The sequence below is a fragment of the Pinus tabuliformis genome, chromosome 7 (assembly GCF_031772625.1).
Source record: "Pinus tabuliformis cultivar Carrire ecotype Pingquan chromosome 7, CPIR1, whole genome shotgun sequence".
Lineage (NCBI taxonomy): Eukaryota > Viridiplantae > Streptophyta > Pinopsida > Pinales > Pinaceae > Pinus > Pinus tabuliformis.
The window spans coordinates 1,466,846,396-1,466,865,175 of NC_142293.1; the positions used below are offsets into that span (position 1 = coordinate 1,466,846,396).

At 38.6% G+C, this 18,780-nt stretch overlaps 1 protein-coding gene and 1 pseudogene across 1 annotated transcript; one reads left to right on the forward strand and one right to left on the reverse strand.

Moving 5' to 3' along the window:
- The first annotated feature begins 5,010 nt into the window (after positions 1 to 5,010).
- LOC149253326 (UDP-glycosyltransferase 72B1 pseudogene) lies at positions 5,011 to 5,535 on the forward strand (annotated as a pseudogene).
- A 1,293-nt stretch (positions 5,536 to 6,828) lies between these two features.
- Positions 6,829 to 7,269, reverse strand: LOC149253327 (fasciclin-like arabinogalactan protein 21). The gene has a single exon (XM_089454442.1). It carries the CDS (start codon positions 7,267 to 7,269, stop codon positions 6,829 to 6,831), a length of 441 nt encoding a protein of 146 aa, XP_089310568.1.
- Positions 7,270 to 18,780: the final 11,511 nt, after the last annotated feature.

Sequence of the window (18,780 nt, forward strand, 5' to 3'; positions counted from 1 at the left end):
GGATCTCTCTAAATTTGTTGCAAACATTTATGTTGTTGCATTGCTAATTTATTTAGAATCTACTACTACCTCCTCTTCTTGGAATATTAAATTTCTTATCACCCCATGATGACAATCCCTCTAATTATTGGCATCACAATTTTTTCACTTTAGAGGCTTTACCTTCAACCTAAAAAAACATGAATTTAAGTCACTCAATTAAAAAGAAATTGCTAAATTGCTATTTATCAGATTTTGAGTAAAAACAATTAATAACTCATATTTACAACACTTCAAATATTTACAACCTATTAAGTCTTGTATTTATAACTCATATTTATAACCCTTTAAAATGAAACTAACTATCTATATTTTTATTAATAATAAAAAGAATCTTCTTTATAAATCTAACACTCACATGCTACTCCTATATATTTATCTTATATTTAATATTGAGTGTCCATCAATTGAATGACAAGATGAAAGCTCAACTTAATTGCACATTTTTGAACTGCTTTGTGGGAATTCATGTCCCATTAATTTAATGGCAAATTGAAGTTTCAAATACAACACACATTTTATACCAGATTCAGAGAGTTCATGAACAAACTTTTAAGGTTTTAATGGATCTAGGTCATTTGTATTTTCTCTCATATTCTGGGTCGTTTGTATTTTCTCTGATGTTGACTATACTAGCAATTGTCCCAAAAGGTACAAACCTTAATGTCCTTTTAATGATCAAGCCTTATGTGAAAACAATCATATTGATGCACTAGTGTACATTGATTTGTTACATTTGTCTTGGTCTATAATAGAGGTGTAACAAATATGCATTGCAAGGTATGTTGAGAATTTGGTTATCTAGTAAGCTTAGAGTCATTCTTGATTCATTATCTTTACCATCTCAGGAAGAAGAAGAAGAAGAAGAAAAGCCTATTGAATTGAAAAAGAGCCCTAAAAGGTATTAGGATCCATGGGTCATTTTTTTGCATCATGTAGCAAGATAACATGGCTTATCGATTATGCCACATGAAGAATTAGCCTTTGCCAATATTTAGGCTTATAACTCGGTGATTTTTTATACTAATATTCTTATACCAATTTACCATGATAATTCTATTCTAAATTAAAACATTGTTTGCAGGCTATCGCGGGAGCTGAGCGTTTGCTCCCTAAAAATATACCTTCAAGGTTCCTTAGGTGGATAGCAGAGCTACTATACTTGACATTGGCAGTTTCTAATGTCGGGCTCTGTAAGGCCACGATGCCCTTTTTGCTTCTTTTTTTTTTTTTTTTGGGTAAAACAAGAGACACATTGTACCAGAAGACATATAGGGATTCCGCAGAGGATTCTGTTAAGGTTAAAGTCAAATAACTATGAGTAAAATTCATAGGTACTTTTTTGAAGTACTTATTCTATTTCAAGAAAGATCATTCTATTGTACTAAGTAGTGTGAAATGACCCCGCTTAAGTAAATACTGTGTTAGTTCGAATAAGTTTGATAGAATTTAAAATAGGCCATGAACTACTAAGATTTTGCAGAGCTTTATGAATGTTCAGTTAAGTTAGCAAGTTGTTGTCCAGAGGCACAGTTTCAAAGAGAAAATGCCATCTGAAATGAACATTGTTTATTTACTTGTGGAAAATAACCATTAAATAGTCCAATTGAGAGGCAAATGCCAGTATGCAGCCTGCATTTTTTATTATCAAAAGAAGTTAAAGCTTGTTATGCATACCAAATGACAAATACTAATCATTCACATCGCAATAAGGGTTGGAAATTAATAATTCTGGAGGCACCAAATACAAGAGTTCAATACAACGATAAAGCTTATTAATAAACGCAGAGTAGCATTGTCATGCAGGGCACACCAATCACCCATTTGCTACATGAGTTTCCAAAGCATCACTGGACTCTGGCATGATTAGCATTCAACTTGCATTTTACGAGATAGTAAAACTCATCACTGGACTCTGGCATGATTAGCATTCAACTTGCATTTTACGAGATAGTAAAGATACATGGACAGGGTATCTCTAGAACATGACATCATGCTCCTGAGTAACAAATCTAAAAGAAATCTGTATAAACAAAACAAATACATTTCCAACTGGCTTATCACATATTTCCTTAAAATTTGTGATAGATAACCTACCATAAACAATCCAAAACTCAAACTGGACTGGACGATCTCTTATATCTAAACAAGACTGGGGACTTGAGGCTGTTGTGCAAATTACTGCATACACATTCCATGACAACCTGTACTACAAACTTTCAAATATAATCTGAGCTCCCATATCCCTCTCAAGGAATTATAAGTTTTTCTCCAGCATAGATGGTGTCATCAGTGTACTTATTTGCAGATTTTATTTGATCAACTGAAACCTGCACTCAACCAAGGAAACAGAACCAGTTACACAAGACTTATACAATGGATAGAAGGGAACAAGATGGCAACTTTAGTTTCACATGCATTCAAAAAGCTGAACAGCAACTACGCTAAGAAATCCTCTACAATAAGGTGGAACAAAGAATAAAGATACTTGATAAATACAGTGAGACCACTCACCAAAATACAAGAGTTCAATACAACGATAAAGCTTATTAATAAACGCAGGGTAGCATTGTCATGCAGGGCACACCAATCACCCATTTGCTACATGAGTTTCCAAAGAATCACTGGACTCTGGCATGATTAGCATTCAACTTGCATTTTATGAGATAGTAAAGAAACATGGACAGGGTATCTCTAGAACATGACATCATGCCCCTGAGTAACAAATCTAAAAGAAACCTGTATAAACAAAACAAATACATTTCCAACTGGCTTATCACATATTTCCTTAAAATTTGTGATAGATAACCTACCATAAACAATCCAAAACTCAAACTGGACTGGCCGACCTCTTATATCTAATCAAGACTGGGGACTTGAGGCTGTTGTGCAAATTACTGCATACACATTCCATGACAACCTGTACTACAAACTTTCAAATATAATCTGAGCTCCCATATCCCTCTCAAGGAATTATAAGTTTTTCTCCAGCATAGATGGTGTCATCAGTGTACTTATTTGCAGCTTTTATTTAATCAATTGAAACCTGCACTTAACCAAGGAAACAGAACCAGTTACACAAGTCTTATACAATGGATAGAAGGGAACAACATGGCAGCTTAGTTTCACATTCATGAAATGAACACTGTTTATTTACTTGTGGAAAATAACTGTTAAATAGTCCAATTGAGAGGCAAATGCCAGTATGCAGCTTGCATTTTTTATTATCAAAAGAAGTTAAAGCTTGTTATGCATACCAAATGACAAATACTAATCATTCACATCGCAATATGGGTTGGAAATTAATAATTCTGGAGGCACCAAATACAAGAGTTCAATACAACGATAAAGCTTATTAATAAACGCAGGGTAGCATTGTCATGCAGGGCACACCAATCACCCATTTGCTACATGAGTTTCCAAAGCATCACTGGACTCTGGCATGATTAGCATTCAACTTGCATTTTACGAGATAGTAAAGATACATGGACAGGGTATCTCTAGAACATGACAACATGCCCCTGAGTAACAAATCTAAAAGAAATATGTATAAACAAAACAAATACATTTCCAACTGGCTTATCACATATTTCCTTAAAATTTGTGATAGATAACCTACCATAAACAATCCAAAACTCAAACGGGACTGGACGATCTCTTATATCTAAACAAGACTGGGGACTTGAGGCTGTTGTGCAAATTACTGCATACACATTCCATGACAACCTGTACTACAAACTTTCAAATATAATCTGAGCTCCCATATCCCTCTCAAGGAATTCTAAGTTTTTCTCCAGCATAGATGGTGTCATCAGTGTAGTTATTTGCAGATTTTATTTGATCAACTGAAACCTGCACTCAACCAAGGAAACAGAACCAATTACACAAGTCTTATACAATGGATAGAAGGGAACAAGATGGAAACTTTAGTTTCACATGCATTCAAAAAGCTGAACAACAACTACGCTAAGAAATGCTCTACAATAAGGTGGAACAAAGAATAAAGATACTTGATAAATAGAGTCAAACCACTCACCAAAATACAAGAGTTCAATACAACGATAAAGCTTATTAATAAACGCAGGGTAGCATTGTCATGCAGGGCACACCAATCACCCATATGCTACATGAGTTTCCAAAGAATCACTGGACTCTGGCATGATTAGCATTCAACTTGCATTTTATGAGATAGTAAAGATACATGGACAGGGTATCTCTAGAACATGACATCATGCCCCTGAGTAACAAATCTAAAAGAAACCTGTATAAACAAAACAAATACATTTCCAACTGGCTTATCACATATTTCCTTAAAATTTGTGATAGATAACCTACCATAAACAATCCAAAACTCAAACTGGACTGGACGACCTCTTATATCTAATCAAGACTGGGGACTTGACGCTGTTGTGAAAATTACTGCATACACATTCCATGACAACCTGTACTACAAACTTTCAAATATAATCTGAGCTCCCATATCCCTCTCAAGGAATTATAAGTTTTTCTCCAGCATAGATGGTGTCATCAGTGTACTTATTTGCAGTTTTTATTTGATCAACTGAAACCTGCACTTAACCAAGGAAACAGAACCAGTTACACAAGTCTAGAAGACTACAACATCGCAGCTTAGTTTCACATGCATTCAAAAAGCTGGAACACATATCCCCATATTAAACCACATCCTAATCAGAGAGTTGCTATGATTGACAATCCAGGCCATGACATTGCCACATCACATATACACTACATCCACTTTAATTATAATTTCTTTCTGACGGGCCTTCCGCCGATTCTCGGAATAGATTTGCCAGACCCTCTTCTATACAGATCTGATATTTCATTCAACTGGTTCATTCAACATTCCCTTCGGCTTCAGGAAGCTCATGGAATTCTGATAAACACATGCCAAGAAATGGAACCAGCACAAATAAAAGCTCTCAAGGAAGGAAGGTTCTGAGCGCTGTTGAAATGACCCCTTGTATTTATCCCGTTGGGCTGCTAATAGCTTTTTCTCTTTCAGAATCTGAAGAGAAGTTTGAGAAGGAGGGCTGCCTCAAATGGCTAGACCGCCAGCCCGCCTCGACAGTTCTGTTCGTTTCTTTTGGGAGCCGCGGCACCCTGTCGGAGAATCAGATTCAGGAACTAGCTTTGGGGCTAGAAGCAAGTGTGCAGCGGTTCCTTTGGGTGTTGCGTAAGGAGCCTCCTCCTCCAACTGAATCCACTATGACTACCGAAGCAGATATGAGGGAGGTTCTACCTGAGGGTTTCGAGACTCGAATCCAGGACCGTGGATTTGTGGTGGATTCATGGGCGCCTCAGATTGCTGTCCTCTCTCATCCATCCACAGACGGTTTCCTTTTTCATTGCGGTTGGAATTCAACGATCGAAGGCATCTTACATGGAGTGTCGATGATCGCTTGGCCTCTCTTTGCTGAACAGAGAATGAATGCCTTCCTTCTAGTGAAGGAGATGAAGGTGGGCATTGAAGCGTAGAAGGGCGCAGATGCATTGGTGAAGAGAGAGGAAGTGGAAAGAGCGGCGAGGGAATTAATGGAAGGAGAGGGGGAATGGAAATGAAGAAGGGGATGGCAAAATTGAGGGGAAGGCCCATCATTGAGTGACAACTGTCTGAAGGATGGAAAACATCACGAAAATGGTTTCTAAAAAGCGCAATATTCTCAACTGCCTACGACATTCCAATAATCTGAACCGCCTACAACATTTTTCACCGACGATCTAATGGCTAGAGTTTATTCCATCGTCTAACAATCGATCTAAAGGGCCATAACGAGACAGCACGGCATGGAGGGGAGTTCCTTTCAGAGGGAACGCCTTACGGCGTAAATATTTCCGAACTCCTGAAAGGGTATACCTATCCACTCTTAAAACTATTTTGCAGATGGTGCAAGGCTTTATGAACCACAACCCCATGCCAGAATTCAAAGAGTTCACTCACGCAGTTGCATAAGCATTCGTGCCATAATCCTAGATTTACTTCTCTGAGCCCATTAGACTTGAATGCTATTCTTCGACACAAAAAATTGCAGACTTCTTCATGCATGGCAAATATCAGTGCTAAATGGTGTTCAGCATCCTTGTAATTATGATAAATTTCAGGTGATTGAATTACGATATAACTTTCAGGCAATTTAATTTGATTTGCAGATTCCAAAACATTTTAGTAATCAAATTTCCTTAATATTCTGCAATCTTGAATTTCATTACGTGTGCTCTTAACAACGCTCAGCAGACTTTGCTAGTTTCGATCAGAAGATTGCACCCTCACATTTCTTTGAAGGATCTGGATGAAATGGCATGTTTATTATTATTATTGGCAATGCAGTATCTATGGCGATCTGGCCTCTTCTGTGAATTCTACTCGTTTACTGGCATTCCATTTTAGTTTCTCTTTGAACCATCTCAGCTCTATGGTTGTTTCCCATTGATAAAGAAAATCCATGGCTTAAGGAGATTCTCATGACAGAGAAAAGAATTGAAAGCGCGAAGTCATACTTGACATACAGAAAATTAAGAAACCATGAAAGAAAAGAATTAAAGGAATCAGAACCATTATATAAATTGCCATTGTTCCATTACAGTTCAAGCAAAATGTGGCTTCTTGATAGAGGAACATAACATGCTGCATTCATAGACATTTAATTGCTTGCTTCCTGGACATGATTTCTCATGGATACCACTGTACTCAAATTGCAAAGGCAAAATACATCACAAATACACAGACAACAACTAAAATAAAAGAATCTTTAGCTCCTTATTGACCTACTACTACTCATGATGATCACCAGTGCTGCTGTTTCTGTAAAACCCCATCTGATCCTCTGAGCTCATCAAGAGGGACCGAAGAATCTCGCTGCTGTCGCTGGAAGCCCACTCCATCGGATCCACAGAGCTTATGAGCGGCCGAAGAATCTCATGCACGACTACCCATCTGTTGCTGAAAACATCCGCAATCTTTATACCCACATAATTGACAGAGAAGGGTTTGCTGTCGCTCACAACCAGCGATTGCCCGTGGAGGAGAGTCTTCAGTCTTGTGCCCGCCGGAAGCTGCACCAGATCTGCCAAAGGCAGCCTCATGTTGGGAACCACATGGTACCTCACATTGTTCGAAAATTCTTGGCCTTCGCTTGAGAAAACGGAATCGTCGCTGAGAGTAAAGATGGTGAGGTTTTGCAGGCGCAGAAGCTCAGGGGACTTGATGCGCATGGCCAAGGCGAGGATGCTGTAACCGCGATCTCTAAGACTGAGCGCTGCATCTTACAGCATGAAGGGCGTTATGACATTCAGGGGATGATCAGGACCAGGACTAGTTGATGATGATGGTGATGGTGACATCATTGCAGGAACAGGGGCTCCCGCAGTTGTGTCATAATTACTGTGATCAAGATCAAGATCAAGAAGCAGCTTGTCGACGCCATGGATCGCTAACAGCCCGTCATTGAGAATGTCAGGATGCGAGACAAGAACTCCATTAATGTACACTGGATGATACTCGGCCGGCATCTGAGTGGAGGGAGAGATGGAATCTTGGCGGCCACCTCCGTGAGAATTACCTGTGACGACGAGGCTGCAGTGGGCGGCAATGGCTTCTAGGTTTGTTCCGTTGGGCAGCTTTTGCAGATCGGCGTAGGTGAAGAGGCCCTTGGCGATGTGGTGGGAGAAGGCCCATCATTGAGTGACAACTGTCTTAAGGATGGAAGACGATCTAATGGCTAGAGTTTATTCCATCGTCTAACAATCGATCTAAGGGCCCATAACCAGACAGCGCGGCATGGAGGGGAGTTCCTCTCAGAGGGAACGCCTTACGGCGTAACAAGATTCTCGGTTGGAATTCTGTGTGGCCAAAAGAATATTGAGTTACGAAGTCAGTGAGAGCTATGGATGGCAATACGTTGTAGAGACATATAATAGCCTTTGATCCCTGTGATCTCATTCTCTTTCGCTCCCAATAGGACAATTGATGCATCATATTAGTGCACATATCACGCTTCTCTATAAGAAGCTTGACTCCTCCAAAAACAGATAACAATATCAATAACACACAAAGCATGAATGGTATTTCAGTTAAAGCGTTTGGAGAATACATCGTTTGGAGTGTAAGGCGTTTGGATTGGGAGGAGGTCCACAGAGCTAAGGAGTGGCAACTATGTATGTATTGGAGAGGTGGTGTGGGTGCCGCAACGTATGAAGACTATCAAAAGAACAGAAAATAACGCACAGTTTCGTTGCGCAAGTGGGGAGAGTAGCGTAGTAACTTGGTATGGGCAGCGTGCTAGTCGAAGGAGAATCCTACACAAAAGATAGCATTCAACACATAGAGAATTGCATAAAACTCAGGTGACAGGAAGAGCGCAGGTGACAGGCGTCGGAGGAGCCCATGCTGGTGCCTGAAAGCCTGAAGCGTAGACAAAGAACAAAGGAGTTACTATGACAGAACTGGCAAAAAATGCAGCTAGAATTTATCTGATGGCACATTCATTACATTTGGGACTAATAGTAGAATTGTCATGCACAGAGACGCCACAAAACCAGTGGCTCAAATTTGAGTAGGGTAGGAAATCCCCTGCACTTTTCATACCATGTTAAACATAACCATGGGGAAGACCAAATATGAAGGATAAGTATTGAATGCATTATTATTCACAATAATACACATTTATAATACATAGGAGTGACCCTTGGTTTCACATTCCAAGTGGTCTCTTGGACTCCATTAGACCGTTCAGCGCCCACACCTTAACCCTTGGCAGATTAGGTGTCCAACAGATTTAAATTCTGGATCCAACGAGCACCACCCTGCATACTTTGGACAGACCCAGAGTGAGATAAACTGGAAATCATGAAATAATGTGTTTCTTGTCAATATTTTGGAGGGAAAGAAAGCAAGCTACTTTTTTAGTCGCATTTTCAATTTATTTCTTTGAAGGTCTATTCAAATTTTAAGTGTACGTACTCATCTGATGCGGAATGAAATTTCAGATCCAACCAATACGCAAAATTCACTTAATGGTTTCTCACGTTTACAATTCCTCGACTCCTTCAGAATGTAACTTTCTCTTTCATAAATATAAAAGTTACAAAGTTTTCCATTGGAAAAATAAAAGAATTTCATTATGAATATTCAGCGCAATGTCGTCCAAATTTTTTAGACCAAACATCAGAATGGAATGCAAACTAAAGAGGGAAAACCAACATCACTAAAAAAAAATCCCCTTGCTGGCAGACTAAATAATATAAATATGAAACAAAGATTCACAAGTAAGAATAAATAAAGCTGCTATGGTTTCTGTAGGTCAAAATAAACAAATAGAGCTAGAGATTTGGAAAAAAAGAACAGCAGCATATCTTCAACAAAGAATAAACAGAGAAAATAAGTGGAGAGGTCTGTCCCATTGAACAGATAACATCATAGAATTTTGTTTTGATCTGGCTAAAGTGGTTCAGAGGAGTAATTGTTATCATCTCCACCTTGCTTCAAACCACACATGTGACATGTTCACTCTTCATGAGCTAATTGTTGATTGAGGCTTTCCATAAGCAATGAAAGTGTATCTCACTCTTGCTTACAGGCCAGAGGGTGGGGTGAGTCTTGAGAGAAGTTACATAAAAATGAAAAATAATATCATAAAATTATCCAAGACAGGCAAACAATTAAAAAATAAGCATCTGAATATTATCATTATCTATAAAAATAAGATGAATCTTGCCAAAAGAATTACTTGTGAAACAATCTGGTCTCAAACAAATATAAAGAAGGCAATAAATGGGTATACATGGGTAATCTGGCATTCTTAAAAGTCAGTCATACAAATATCTGTTGCTTATAATACCTTCTGTTCATAAGGCTCGTATATGGGAATTGTACTGCATGAAGTAGATAGATGAACCACACAGGAAGCATCAAATGAAAACTTTTACATCTAAAATTAAAGTCCAGAACTGATTCTAAAAATAGGTTAGGAATGTAGTGTGATTGGATGATGTCTGGAAAGGCATTTGGTAGAACTATGACAAACCTGGTTAGTTAAAAAGAGGATATCTCTACCTGATAGGGTAAATGTATGTTTTCTCTTTTGTTACCTTACAGATCTTCATATCTTCCTACCCTTTAGCATATTCGACACACTATGGAATGTCCTCTCCCGCAACATTTACAACAGGGTAATATAATAGAATCAGTTCAGCGGATTCAAAATGATCCTCTGTTTTGATCTCGAATAGTACTTGGACTCATTCATTTGCAACTTTCTTGATTATTGAAATATGTCTGCATCGAGAGCCTACTGATAGAAACCGAAAAGATGTAGCGTGGGGTACCAAGACATGTTGAGAAGGAAAAAATCGATATGATAGGGGTAAGGAAGAGGAGATTGGACAACAGGCAATACTCACCTGCTCTCTGACTTCATCTGAAATCTCTAATAAATCATATGGCATGCCATCTAGAATACGATCTAGTTCTTCGGTCAGAGCATGGAATCTACCCGAAATTGCTTCACCGTCCAAAGCCTGGATCACGCCATTAAAGTTGAAACCCCAAATTAATCCTCCGCCGTGATTAAAAACCATGAAAACAAACCTCTATGTAATGTGTAGCTGAAAGATAAAGAAATGTGCTCAAACACAATTTTATCTATGAAAATAGGTGAAGCATTGTGTATTCCAAATGATTTTCTGAACGACCAAGAAACATATTGCCCAGAAAGAGTTGATGCAAAGGAGAGGCATAGAGAAGAGAATGAATGAAGTGATCATTACCAGGTACAGTTTGCTGCCATCATGGCAGAGTTGAAGCAGTCTTTTCACAGAATGGAATGTTTTTCGTAGCGAAGAAAAGCACTCCGCTGCCACCCGAGGAAGGGGTCCCTGCAATTCTCGAAGTTCTTCAAACAATGGAAGTAACAGTTGAATCCTCCTAACGAGGTCGAAACAGTCTTTCTTTTGGCTTTTTCTGTAGTCCCTGTTCATGGTACCTCACATTGTTCGAAAATTCTTGGCCTTCGCTTGAGAAAACGGAATCGTCGCTGAGAGTAAAGATGGTGAGGTTTTGCAGGCGCAGAAGCTCAGGGGACTTGAAGAACTCCATTAATGTACAGTGGATGATACTCGGCCGGCATCTGAGTGGAGGGAGAGATGGAATCTTGGTGGCCACCTCCGTGAGAATTACCTGTGACGACGAGGCTGCAGTGGGCGGCAATGGCTTCCAAGTTTGTTCCGTTGGGCAGCTTTTGCAGATCGGCGTAGGTGAAGAGGCCCTTGGCGATGTGGTGGGAGAAGGGCCATCATTGAGTGACAACTGTCTTAAGGATGGAAGACGATCTAATGGCTGGAGTTTATTCCATCGTCTAACAATCGATCTAAGGGCCCATAACCAGACAGCGCGGCATGGAGGGGAGTTCCTCTCAGAGGGAACGCCTTACCGCGTAAAAATACACATTAATTATTATTAACAAGTCAGACCTTAAAGCTAGAGCCTAGAATAGATTAGAAGTCTGGATTTTAAAATGCTAGTTAATGGAGAATTCCAAAAATATGAAGTGCATTCAATTATATTAAATGATTATACACGTCAACAACATTTTTAGGCTATTTGTGGTGAATATGGCACCAGATGATGTTTCTTAACCTCAATTTGTCCCATGATGCAACTATTTTAAGCTTTCAAAACATAATTCAAACTAATTTGTCAGACCTTTGAGAACTGTCTCGACCTTAAACTATCTGTCCAGCACCCTACGTCTGATTGCAACTCAAATGTAGCTGGACCAATCAGAACACTTTAACTGAAATTTCAAGGATGAAACAGAAACAACCAAAGAAAGCATGAATAAGCTTGCAACTTTTAAGTCGAATGTATTTCTTAATAATATGCTTTATTTTATTATTAACAAAGTCACTTACTTCATCAAATATACCCTTTTGGGGTATGATGGTTATTACTCATAGGGAACCAGCAAAATAGAACAAACCTCATAAGCCCAATAACTTATAAAACATTAAAAGGGAAAGTGTTTCAAAGAACACAACAGATTTATCTCAAACAATTCAGACCCTAGTTTTCACTCAAACACTAGTCTAGGGAACAGATTTTATTTTCGCTAATCACATTCATTTTATTTTCTCCACACTCAACATTGTTTTGACAGCCACATTGGATAGCACATAAAGGGGGGGATGGGAACGACCTCCATGGCTTTGTTTTAGTCTACCATTTTGCATCAGCAGAAATCAGAAGAAATGAAATGGAACTTCTCCAATCCCACTCTAAACTGCACAATATCAATTACAAAGCATAGAAGAAACTCCGAGGTAGAAGAATGAATCATAAAGGATGTGTGATATTTGGGGCTATGGCTTATAAATTGAGCAAACAGCAGAGATGCATTCAAAAACAAATGAGAACAGCACTAAGGGACCAGTGTAAATTGATAGTGCCAATGAAATATTTGATGTCTGACAACTTTGGGAATGCAATGAAAGCCAATGGATGTTTGTCTAAAAGAAAGATATTTTACACGCAAGCAAAAGGAAAGGCTAAAAAGGGGAATTGCTTGAAGAGAATTATAATTGACCTTTGAGAACTGTCTCAACCTTAAACTATCTGTCCAGCACCCTACGTCTGATTGCAACTCAAATGTAGCTGGACCAATCAGAACACTTTAACTGAAATTTCAAGGATGAAACAGAAACAACCAAAGAAAGCATGAATAAGCTTGCAACTTTTATGTCGAATGTATTTCTTAATAATATGCTTTATTTTATTATTAACAAAGTCACTTACTTCATCAAATATACCCTTTTGGGGTATAATGGTTATTACTTATAGGGAACCAGCAAAATAGAACAAACCTCATAAGCCCAATAACTTATAAAACATTAAAAGGGAAAGTGTTTCAAAGAACACAACAGATTTATCTCAAACAATTCAGACCCTAGTTTTCACTCAAACACTAGTCTAGGGAACAGATTTCCAATTTTTTACTACATATACAATCTTCAAATCATTCAACACGTTTAAAATCATCCTACTTTAATCTGAAATGAAAATTGTGAAGTCAATTCAGATTAATCTAGTCTGCCCAATTATGTAACAACCAAAACTATCTCAAGAAATACTAAAGAAAAGGAGATATGCATATTTTTCAATGACAAAGGAAGCAAAGGACAAAGCCACAGCTAAAAAGAGATAAACTTCCTCAACTCATAAGCACATAGCACTTGATCCATGGAAAAGAAAACAAATTTCCAACCAAGTTTCCGTAAGAAGGGGGCAAGTTTCAAGGACAAGTTGTTAGACTCCCTCACTTTTCATGTAACAGCATCCCAGCATCCCATAAAACACATACATACAAGTATAAACTATAGACTAAAAGGATAGACAGAAGCAAAAGACAACAGACTAAAACGATAAACTGCCTTTCCTAAGCGAAAAACAACACAGACTGACAGGATAAATTTCCTTCCCTCTCCTTAAATATATCTGATTATCAACCCATAAAAACATTTGGCTAGTTTCATGCCAGCACGTGTCCAGTTCAAATACCCCTGGGTGAGGTGCACTAGCCAAAATAGTTTACTGGGGATGCCATCTACGAATGTGGAAGCATCCCAGATTTCCTGGCAAGTTTTTACTTGGAAAAAGAAATAAATCAACCCATAAAACAATATAAAATAAAATAAGTAAATATTGCTTGCATAATGTATCATTAAAAAGCAGTCCATGTAAAATTTCCAAATGCAGTTTTCACCACAGAAACTATTAGCACAGGCAGTCCAAATCAGTAAATGTATCCCAATACAATCAGCTATGTATAAATTGTCTAACAAATATGTCTGGATGACGTAAGTTGTTTGTACATATCACAATCTCAGCATTCAAATTGGAGAAACTGACCACTAATAGAAAGCCCACATTCAGTCATATTATGCATATTTTGCAGGATCATCCGCTCTATATTCCAGAATTGCTTGGTTCATACAAATCCCACTCATGTCTTCCAAATGCTACAAAAGAGTTTATGCATGTCCTTAAGTAATTTACATAGTTAAGTTTCTTACACAAAGGCAGACAGTCATTGTTAGATCAATTGAGAAACCACTGGAACAAAAAATAAAAATTGTAAATATTTTTGTCAGATTGCAGGCCACAGGGAATGGCCTAGCTCTCTGTATTGGGGATGCCCCAGCATTAGCATTTGTAAGGAATGTCTCGACTCTCAACATTACCTTGATGTAGGGGAAATTCCGTGACATTCTCAAGTCATTGACTACAGAAAAATGGCAGAGGGGCACATTTCCAAGGCATCCCCTATCTCAGGGCACAGACTATAGTAAATCCAAGGGTTGCCTTCTAGACCACAGGGAACATGTGCCCAAGAAAAATAGGAAAATTTAACATTAGGCAATCTGCTCAGCAAGACAAGCTAAATTAATGCCATTACCCACACAATATAGACTATAGGAAATCCTTGGGTTGCCTTCTAGACCATACGGAGCATGTGCCACAGAAACATAGAGGAAACTGTAAAATCAAGTAATCTGCCCAACAACACAAACTAAATTAATGCGATTACCCACACAATACATAGGTAATCGTCGTCTTTTTTGACTAAGAATACACACAGGATGTGTATATGAAGAATGTAATTTCCAATCATCTTATGAATGAAATTACAGTTTTTTCTCCAGATAAAATGAATAAAAAAATAGGTATTCGTTAAAAAGTAGTTATCGATTGCAAAGAACTTAAACCATTAGCCTAAGCCTATGCCTCTCATGCATAAGCCTGGATTACCTCCATATTGGATTCAAAAGCTGTAAGTTACCAAACCATTTCCCGTGTATTTCTGTATCTGATACAAGACAGCTGGAAAACACCATGAAAATGTTTCCATGCAATTCGTTGAAGCAGTCTTTTCGCAGCGAAGAAAAGCACTCCGCTGCCACCCGAGGAAGGGGTCCCTGCAATTCTCGAAGTTCTTCAAACAATGGAAGTAACAGTTGAATCCTCCTAACGAGGTCGAAACAGTCTTTCTTCTGGCTTTTTCTGTAGTCCCTGTTCATGGTACCTCACATTGTTCGAAAATTCTTGGCCTTCGCTTGAGAAAACGGAATCGTCGCTGAGAGTAAAGATGGTGTACAGTGGATGATACTCGGCCGGCATCTGAGTGGAGGGAGAGATGGAATCTTGGCGGCCACCTCCGTGAGAATTACCTGTGACGACGAGGCTGCAGTGGGCGGCAATGGCTTCCAGGTTTGCCAATTACCTGTGACGACGAGGCTGCAGTGGGCGGCAATGGCTTCCAGGTTTGTTCCGTTGGGCAGCTTTTGCAGATCGGCCTAGGTGAAGAGGCCCTTGGCGATGTGGTGGGAGAAGTGTCTTAAGGATGGAAGACGATGTAATGGCTGGAGTTTATTCCATCGTCTAACAATCGATCCAAGGGCCCATAACCAGACAGCGCGGCATGGAGGGGAGTTCCTCTCAGAGGGAACGCCTTACGGCGTAATTATCATGTGTCATTAATTTTTAACTATCATGTGTAATGTGTCTTACATCAATTTTTAAACCAGGATAAATAATGAAATTTTGTGCCATCACTGCATGAAGCACACAATTGGAACTCATGGTAAGAACACAATGTGTCATACCTGCATGTAAGTACATGAATACATTTGGTCATTATCACAACACTTGTCATGAAAAATGAGAAAGATAACCATACAATCTTCAAAGAATAATGAAATCAACAAAAAAATATTCATATTCTTGTGGCTTGAAAAAAAAAAAATTAGGTACTGGATCCAAACATCACCAAAATTCATAAGAAGAGTTGAATAATCGATTTTCCTGAACTATTCTCCCTTCAAAAACTGTTGAGTGGGTGGTTCGAACCCACACACAATTATGCGTAGATGATCTTAACTCTGCTCTCTTAACCACTCAGAAATTGAACTCAATTAAGCAGGAAACCCTCACAGCTCTTGGGTCCCTGTAATTAGGAGATATTTACGCATACAAGGGAACATGTCCAGTGACTCAATTATTTCCTGAGAGAATCATTGTGACCATATACCTTTGCTCCAGCAAGCCTCCTTAGAATGGCGAGGCTCCACACGACTCTTAGCCCTGCTTGTTAGGGCACTAGATATTCTACAACGCATGTATTAGCTCTCTCGAGCTAGAAATTTCTATGATGATGGCCTCAGGGATGTTTCTCGGCCTCCCTTACTAAACGACTGCAACACCTTGCGATATCTCCCTCTATGGAAGAATTCAAAGGAAATCTAAAGGAAAATACATCCAATACGGTTTTAGCACCGAAGAGGATGAAATTTGATACCAACATATGGGTAGGAGGAGTATTTATATCGAAGAACTACTAATCGAATAGACACCATGTAACCTCCATGCAAGGAGAAGATAAGATTAGTGAGAATTTCCTACTGTGACTTGTCCACATGCAAGTAAGGATAAGCCTTATCCAAATTACGTGAAAAGACAAGAGAATAACCACTTGCAACAGGTTACCATTTGCTTGCTTACCTACCTAAGGGATAGTTGTATTTGGTGAGGAGAACACCTAGCCGCCTTCTTACTTTTCCAAACAAGAAAGAAACTCATAATTTCATAAGACCTTTACAAGTATTAGGATTACTGAAGGTGAATAAGGTTATTGTTTTCAAGATGGAATGCAATTTCAACGCTTTAAGGTATTAAAGACACTCTTTATCCTTATTTGAGCAGTGAGCGATAACAATTTGATACTTGGCCATGGAATGTCCAACCAAGTCTCTTTTTCTCAGATGAGGTGGATACTCACATTGTTCTCCCTGAAACCAAGAGAGGATAACCATTATCCCACACCAAATTCCTTTGAACACCTCCAGATTAGTGAATAGGGCCAACAAAAAGGCATTATTGGGGACCGAAAGGGAAACAACAACCCTTAATGGGATTTTATCCAACAACCTAGTTGGGAAGGTGTCTCTTTAGCTTTAAATCTACCAATAAAATGAACTGCCTCCTAAAGCTTCCATTGTCGAATGTGCCTCAACGACTACAAGGCACGACATTTTTTGGCAACACTCCCGAGATGCATGACAAGCATTAATTCAATTTGAAGGCAATTGAAGAATGTGTTATTCTCTCTCGCTTAGATCAAGAGATGGTTAGATTGGAATGTGGGATTGCGAGGTGCAGTTTCCCTGTCATCGCATTGGACAGTTAACTGTTCCCGTTTGATGTTGGCAACTGTGTCCACCGCTATGACGACAAAATTGTATGTGATCATGTTCCCATGCCCATACCCATGATATTTTTACCTTGCACGTTTATTAGACACACTCGTCTATTCTAATCAAGTCCCTGTGGAAACACTTCTAACATAGATACAGTCTTTCATGTGCCCTTATTCCCAGATTCCCTCAGGAATGCCTAGCTCCAGTAGCACAGGGTTGTTAACTTCCCTGCTTCCACTCAAAACATGGAGTCCAATCTGGAAAGCTTGGTGGAACATTGCTAATACATGACTCTTCATGATGTTTATTGATCCTAATGTAAAGGTTAACACGACCATTCCTTATTTCTAAGAGTACGAACTAATAACCATGAAAAATTGCAAGGCAACCCACATGGCGGGATTTGTGTGAATTTTTTTGACATGGGCTGTGATGTCATACATGATAATCACATTTGGTGAACCTGTTCTTGCTACTGTCATGATCTCTGTCATACAACTTTGGCGTGGCTTCTCGTTTGGCTTACTTCTGATTTTTTTTGGGTTCACAAACCCTCGATTCCAAGTTTTGATTCATCTAGACATGCTTGCCAATATAAGGAAGAAACCCATGAACTATTATGGGGCATCACCTCTATTCATAATGGTAAAACCCTACATGCTAACGTGTTTGCATTCATTTAGTTGGGACCAGGGCAATCACACTGAAAGCTAAGAAAATGTCTATTGCATATTTCATTTTCAGGACCTTAGGTATTAATAATTGTTTTGTAAATGCTTAGTTTAATATAAATATGGGGTCACATCGAGTTTTTTTTTTGTAGGTTACTTAATGCAGAACATTTTTTCTCATGACAGGAAATGTTACTCCTCGCATACTCTTCCTAGATTCCTTGTGACTTTTCTCTAACTCATACAACCTAATTTTAATGATAATACAACCTAATTTTAATGATAAAGCTTACTGATGTTGATATTTTCATTAACTATTTCTAAATTGATGCTGCAGGATTACGTTCAAGAAAATTATAAAGACGAAATCGATGGAGACTTCTCTGGAGTCCCTTATGTTTCTACACTTTTGAATTGCATGCTTTCTTCATGGTATGTCCTACCATTTATATCACCCAATAACCTTTTCATGAGCACCATGAGTGGAACTGAACTCTTCCTTGAACTCTGCTACGTGATTGTGTTTCTCTATTATATTCGAGTCAAGAAGTACACTACTCATTACTGAATTTGTTTGAGTGTAGAGATCTTAATTTAAAATATTTTCTCTTCTCGCAATTGTGCTCATGTTTTTGTTTTTTGTTTGGGTGTTGATCACCTTGGTATTGTTCTTCGCACTACATGGAAATTTGAGGAAGTTATTTAATCAAACAATGTGGACTTTTAGATCCAAATTAATAAAACAAATTACTACACTCCAAGTGAACCCTTCTATATTTACTATGCATACATTATATGTAAAGGAAAG

What these genes read in the sequence shown, in the direction of transcription:
- LOC149253327 (XM_089454442.1), bottom strand. Translation starts at nt 7,269, where the DNA reads ATGCGCATCAAGTCCCCTGAGCTTCTGCGCCTGCAAAACCTCACCATC.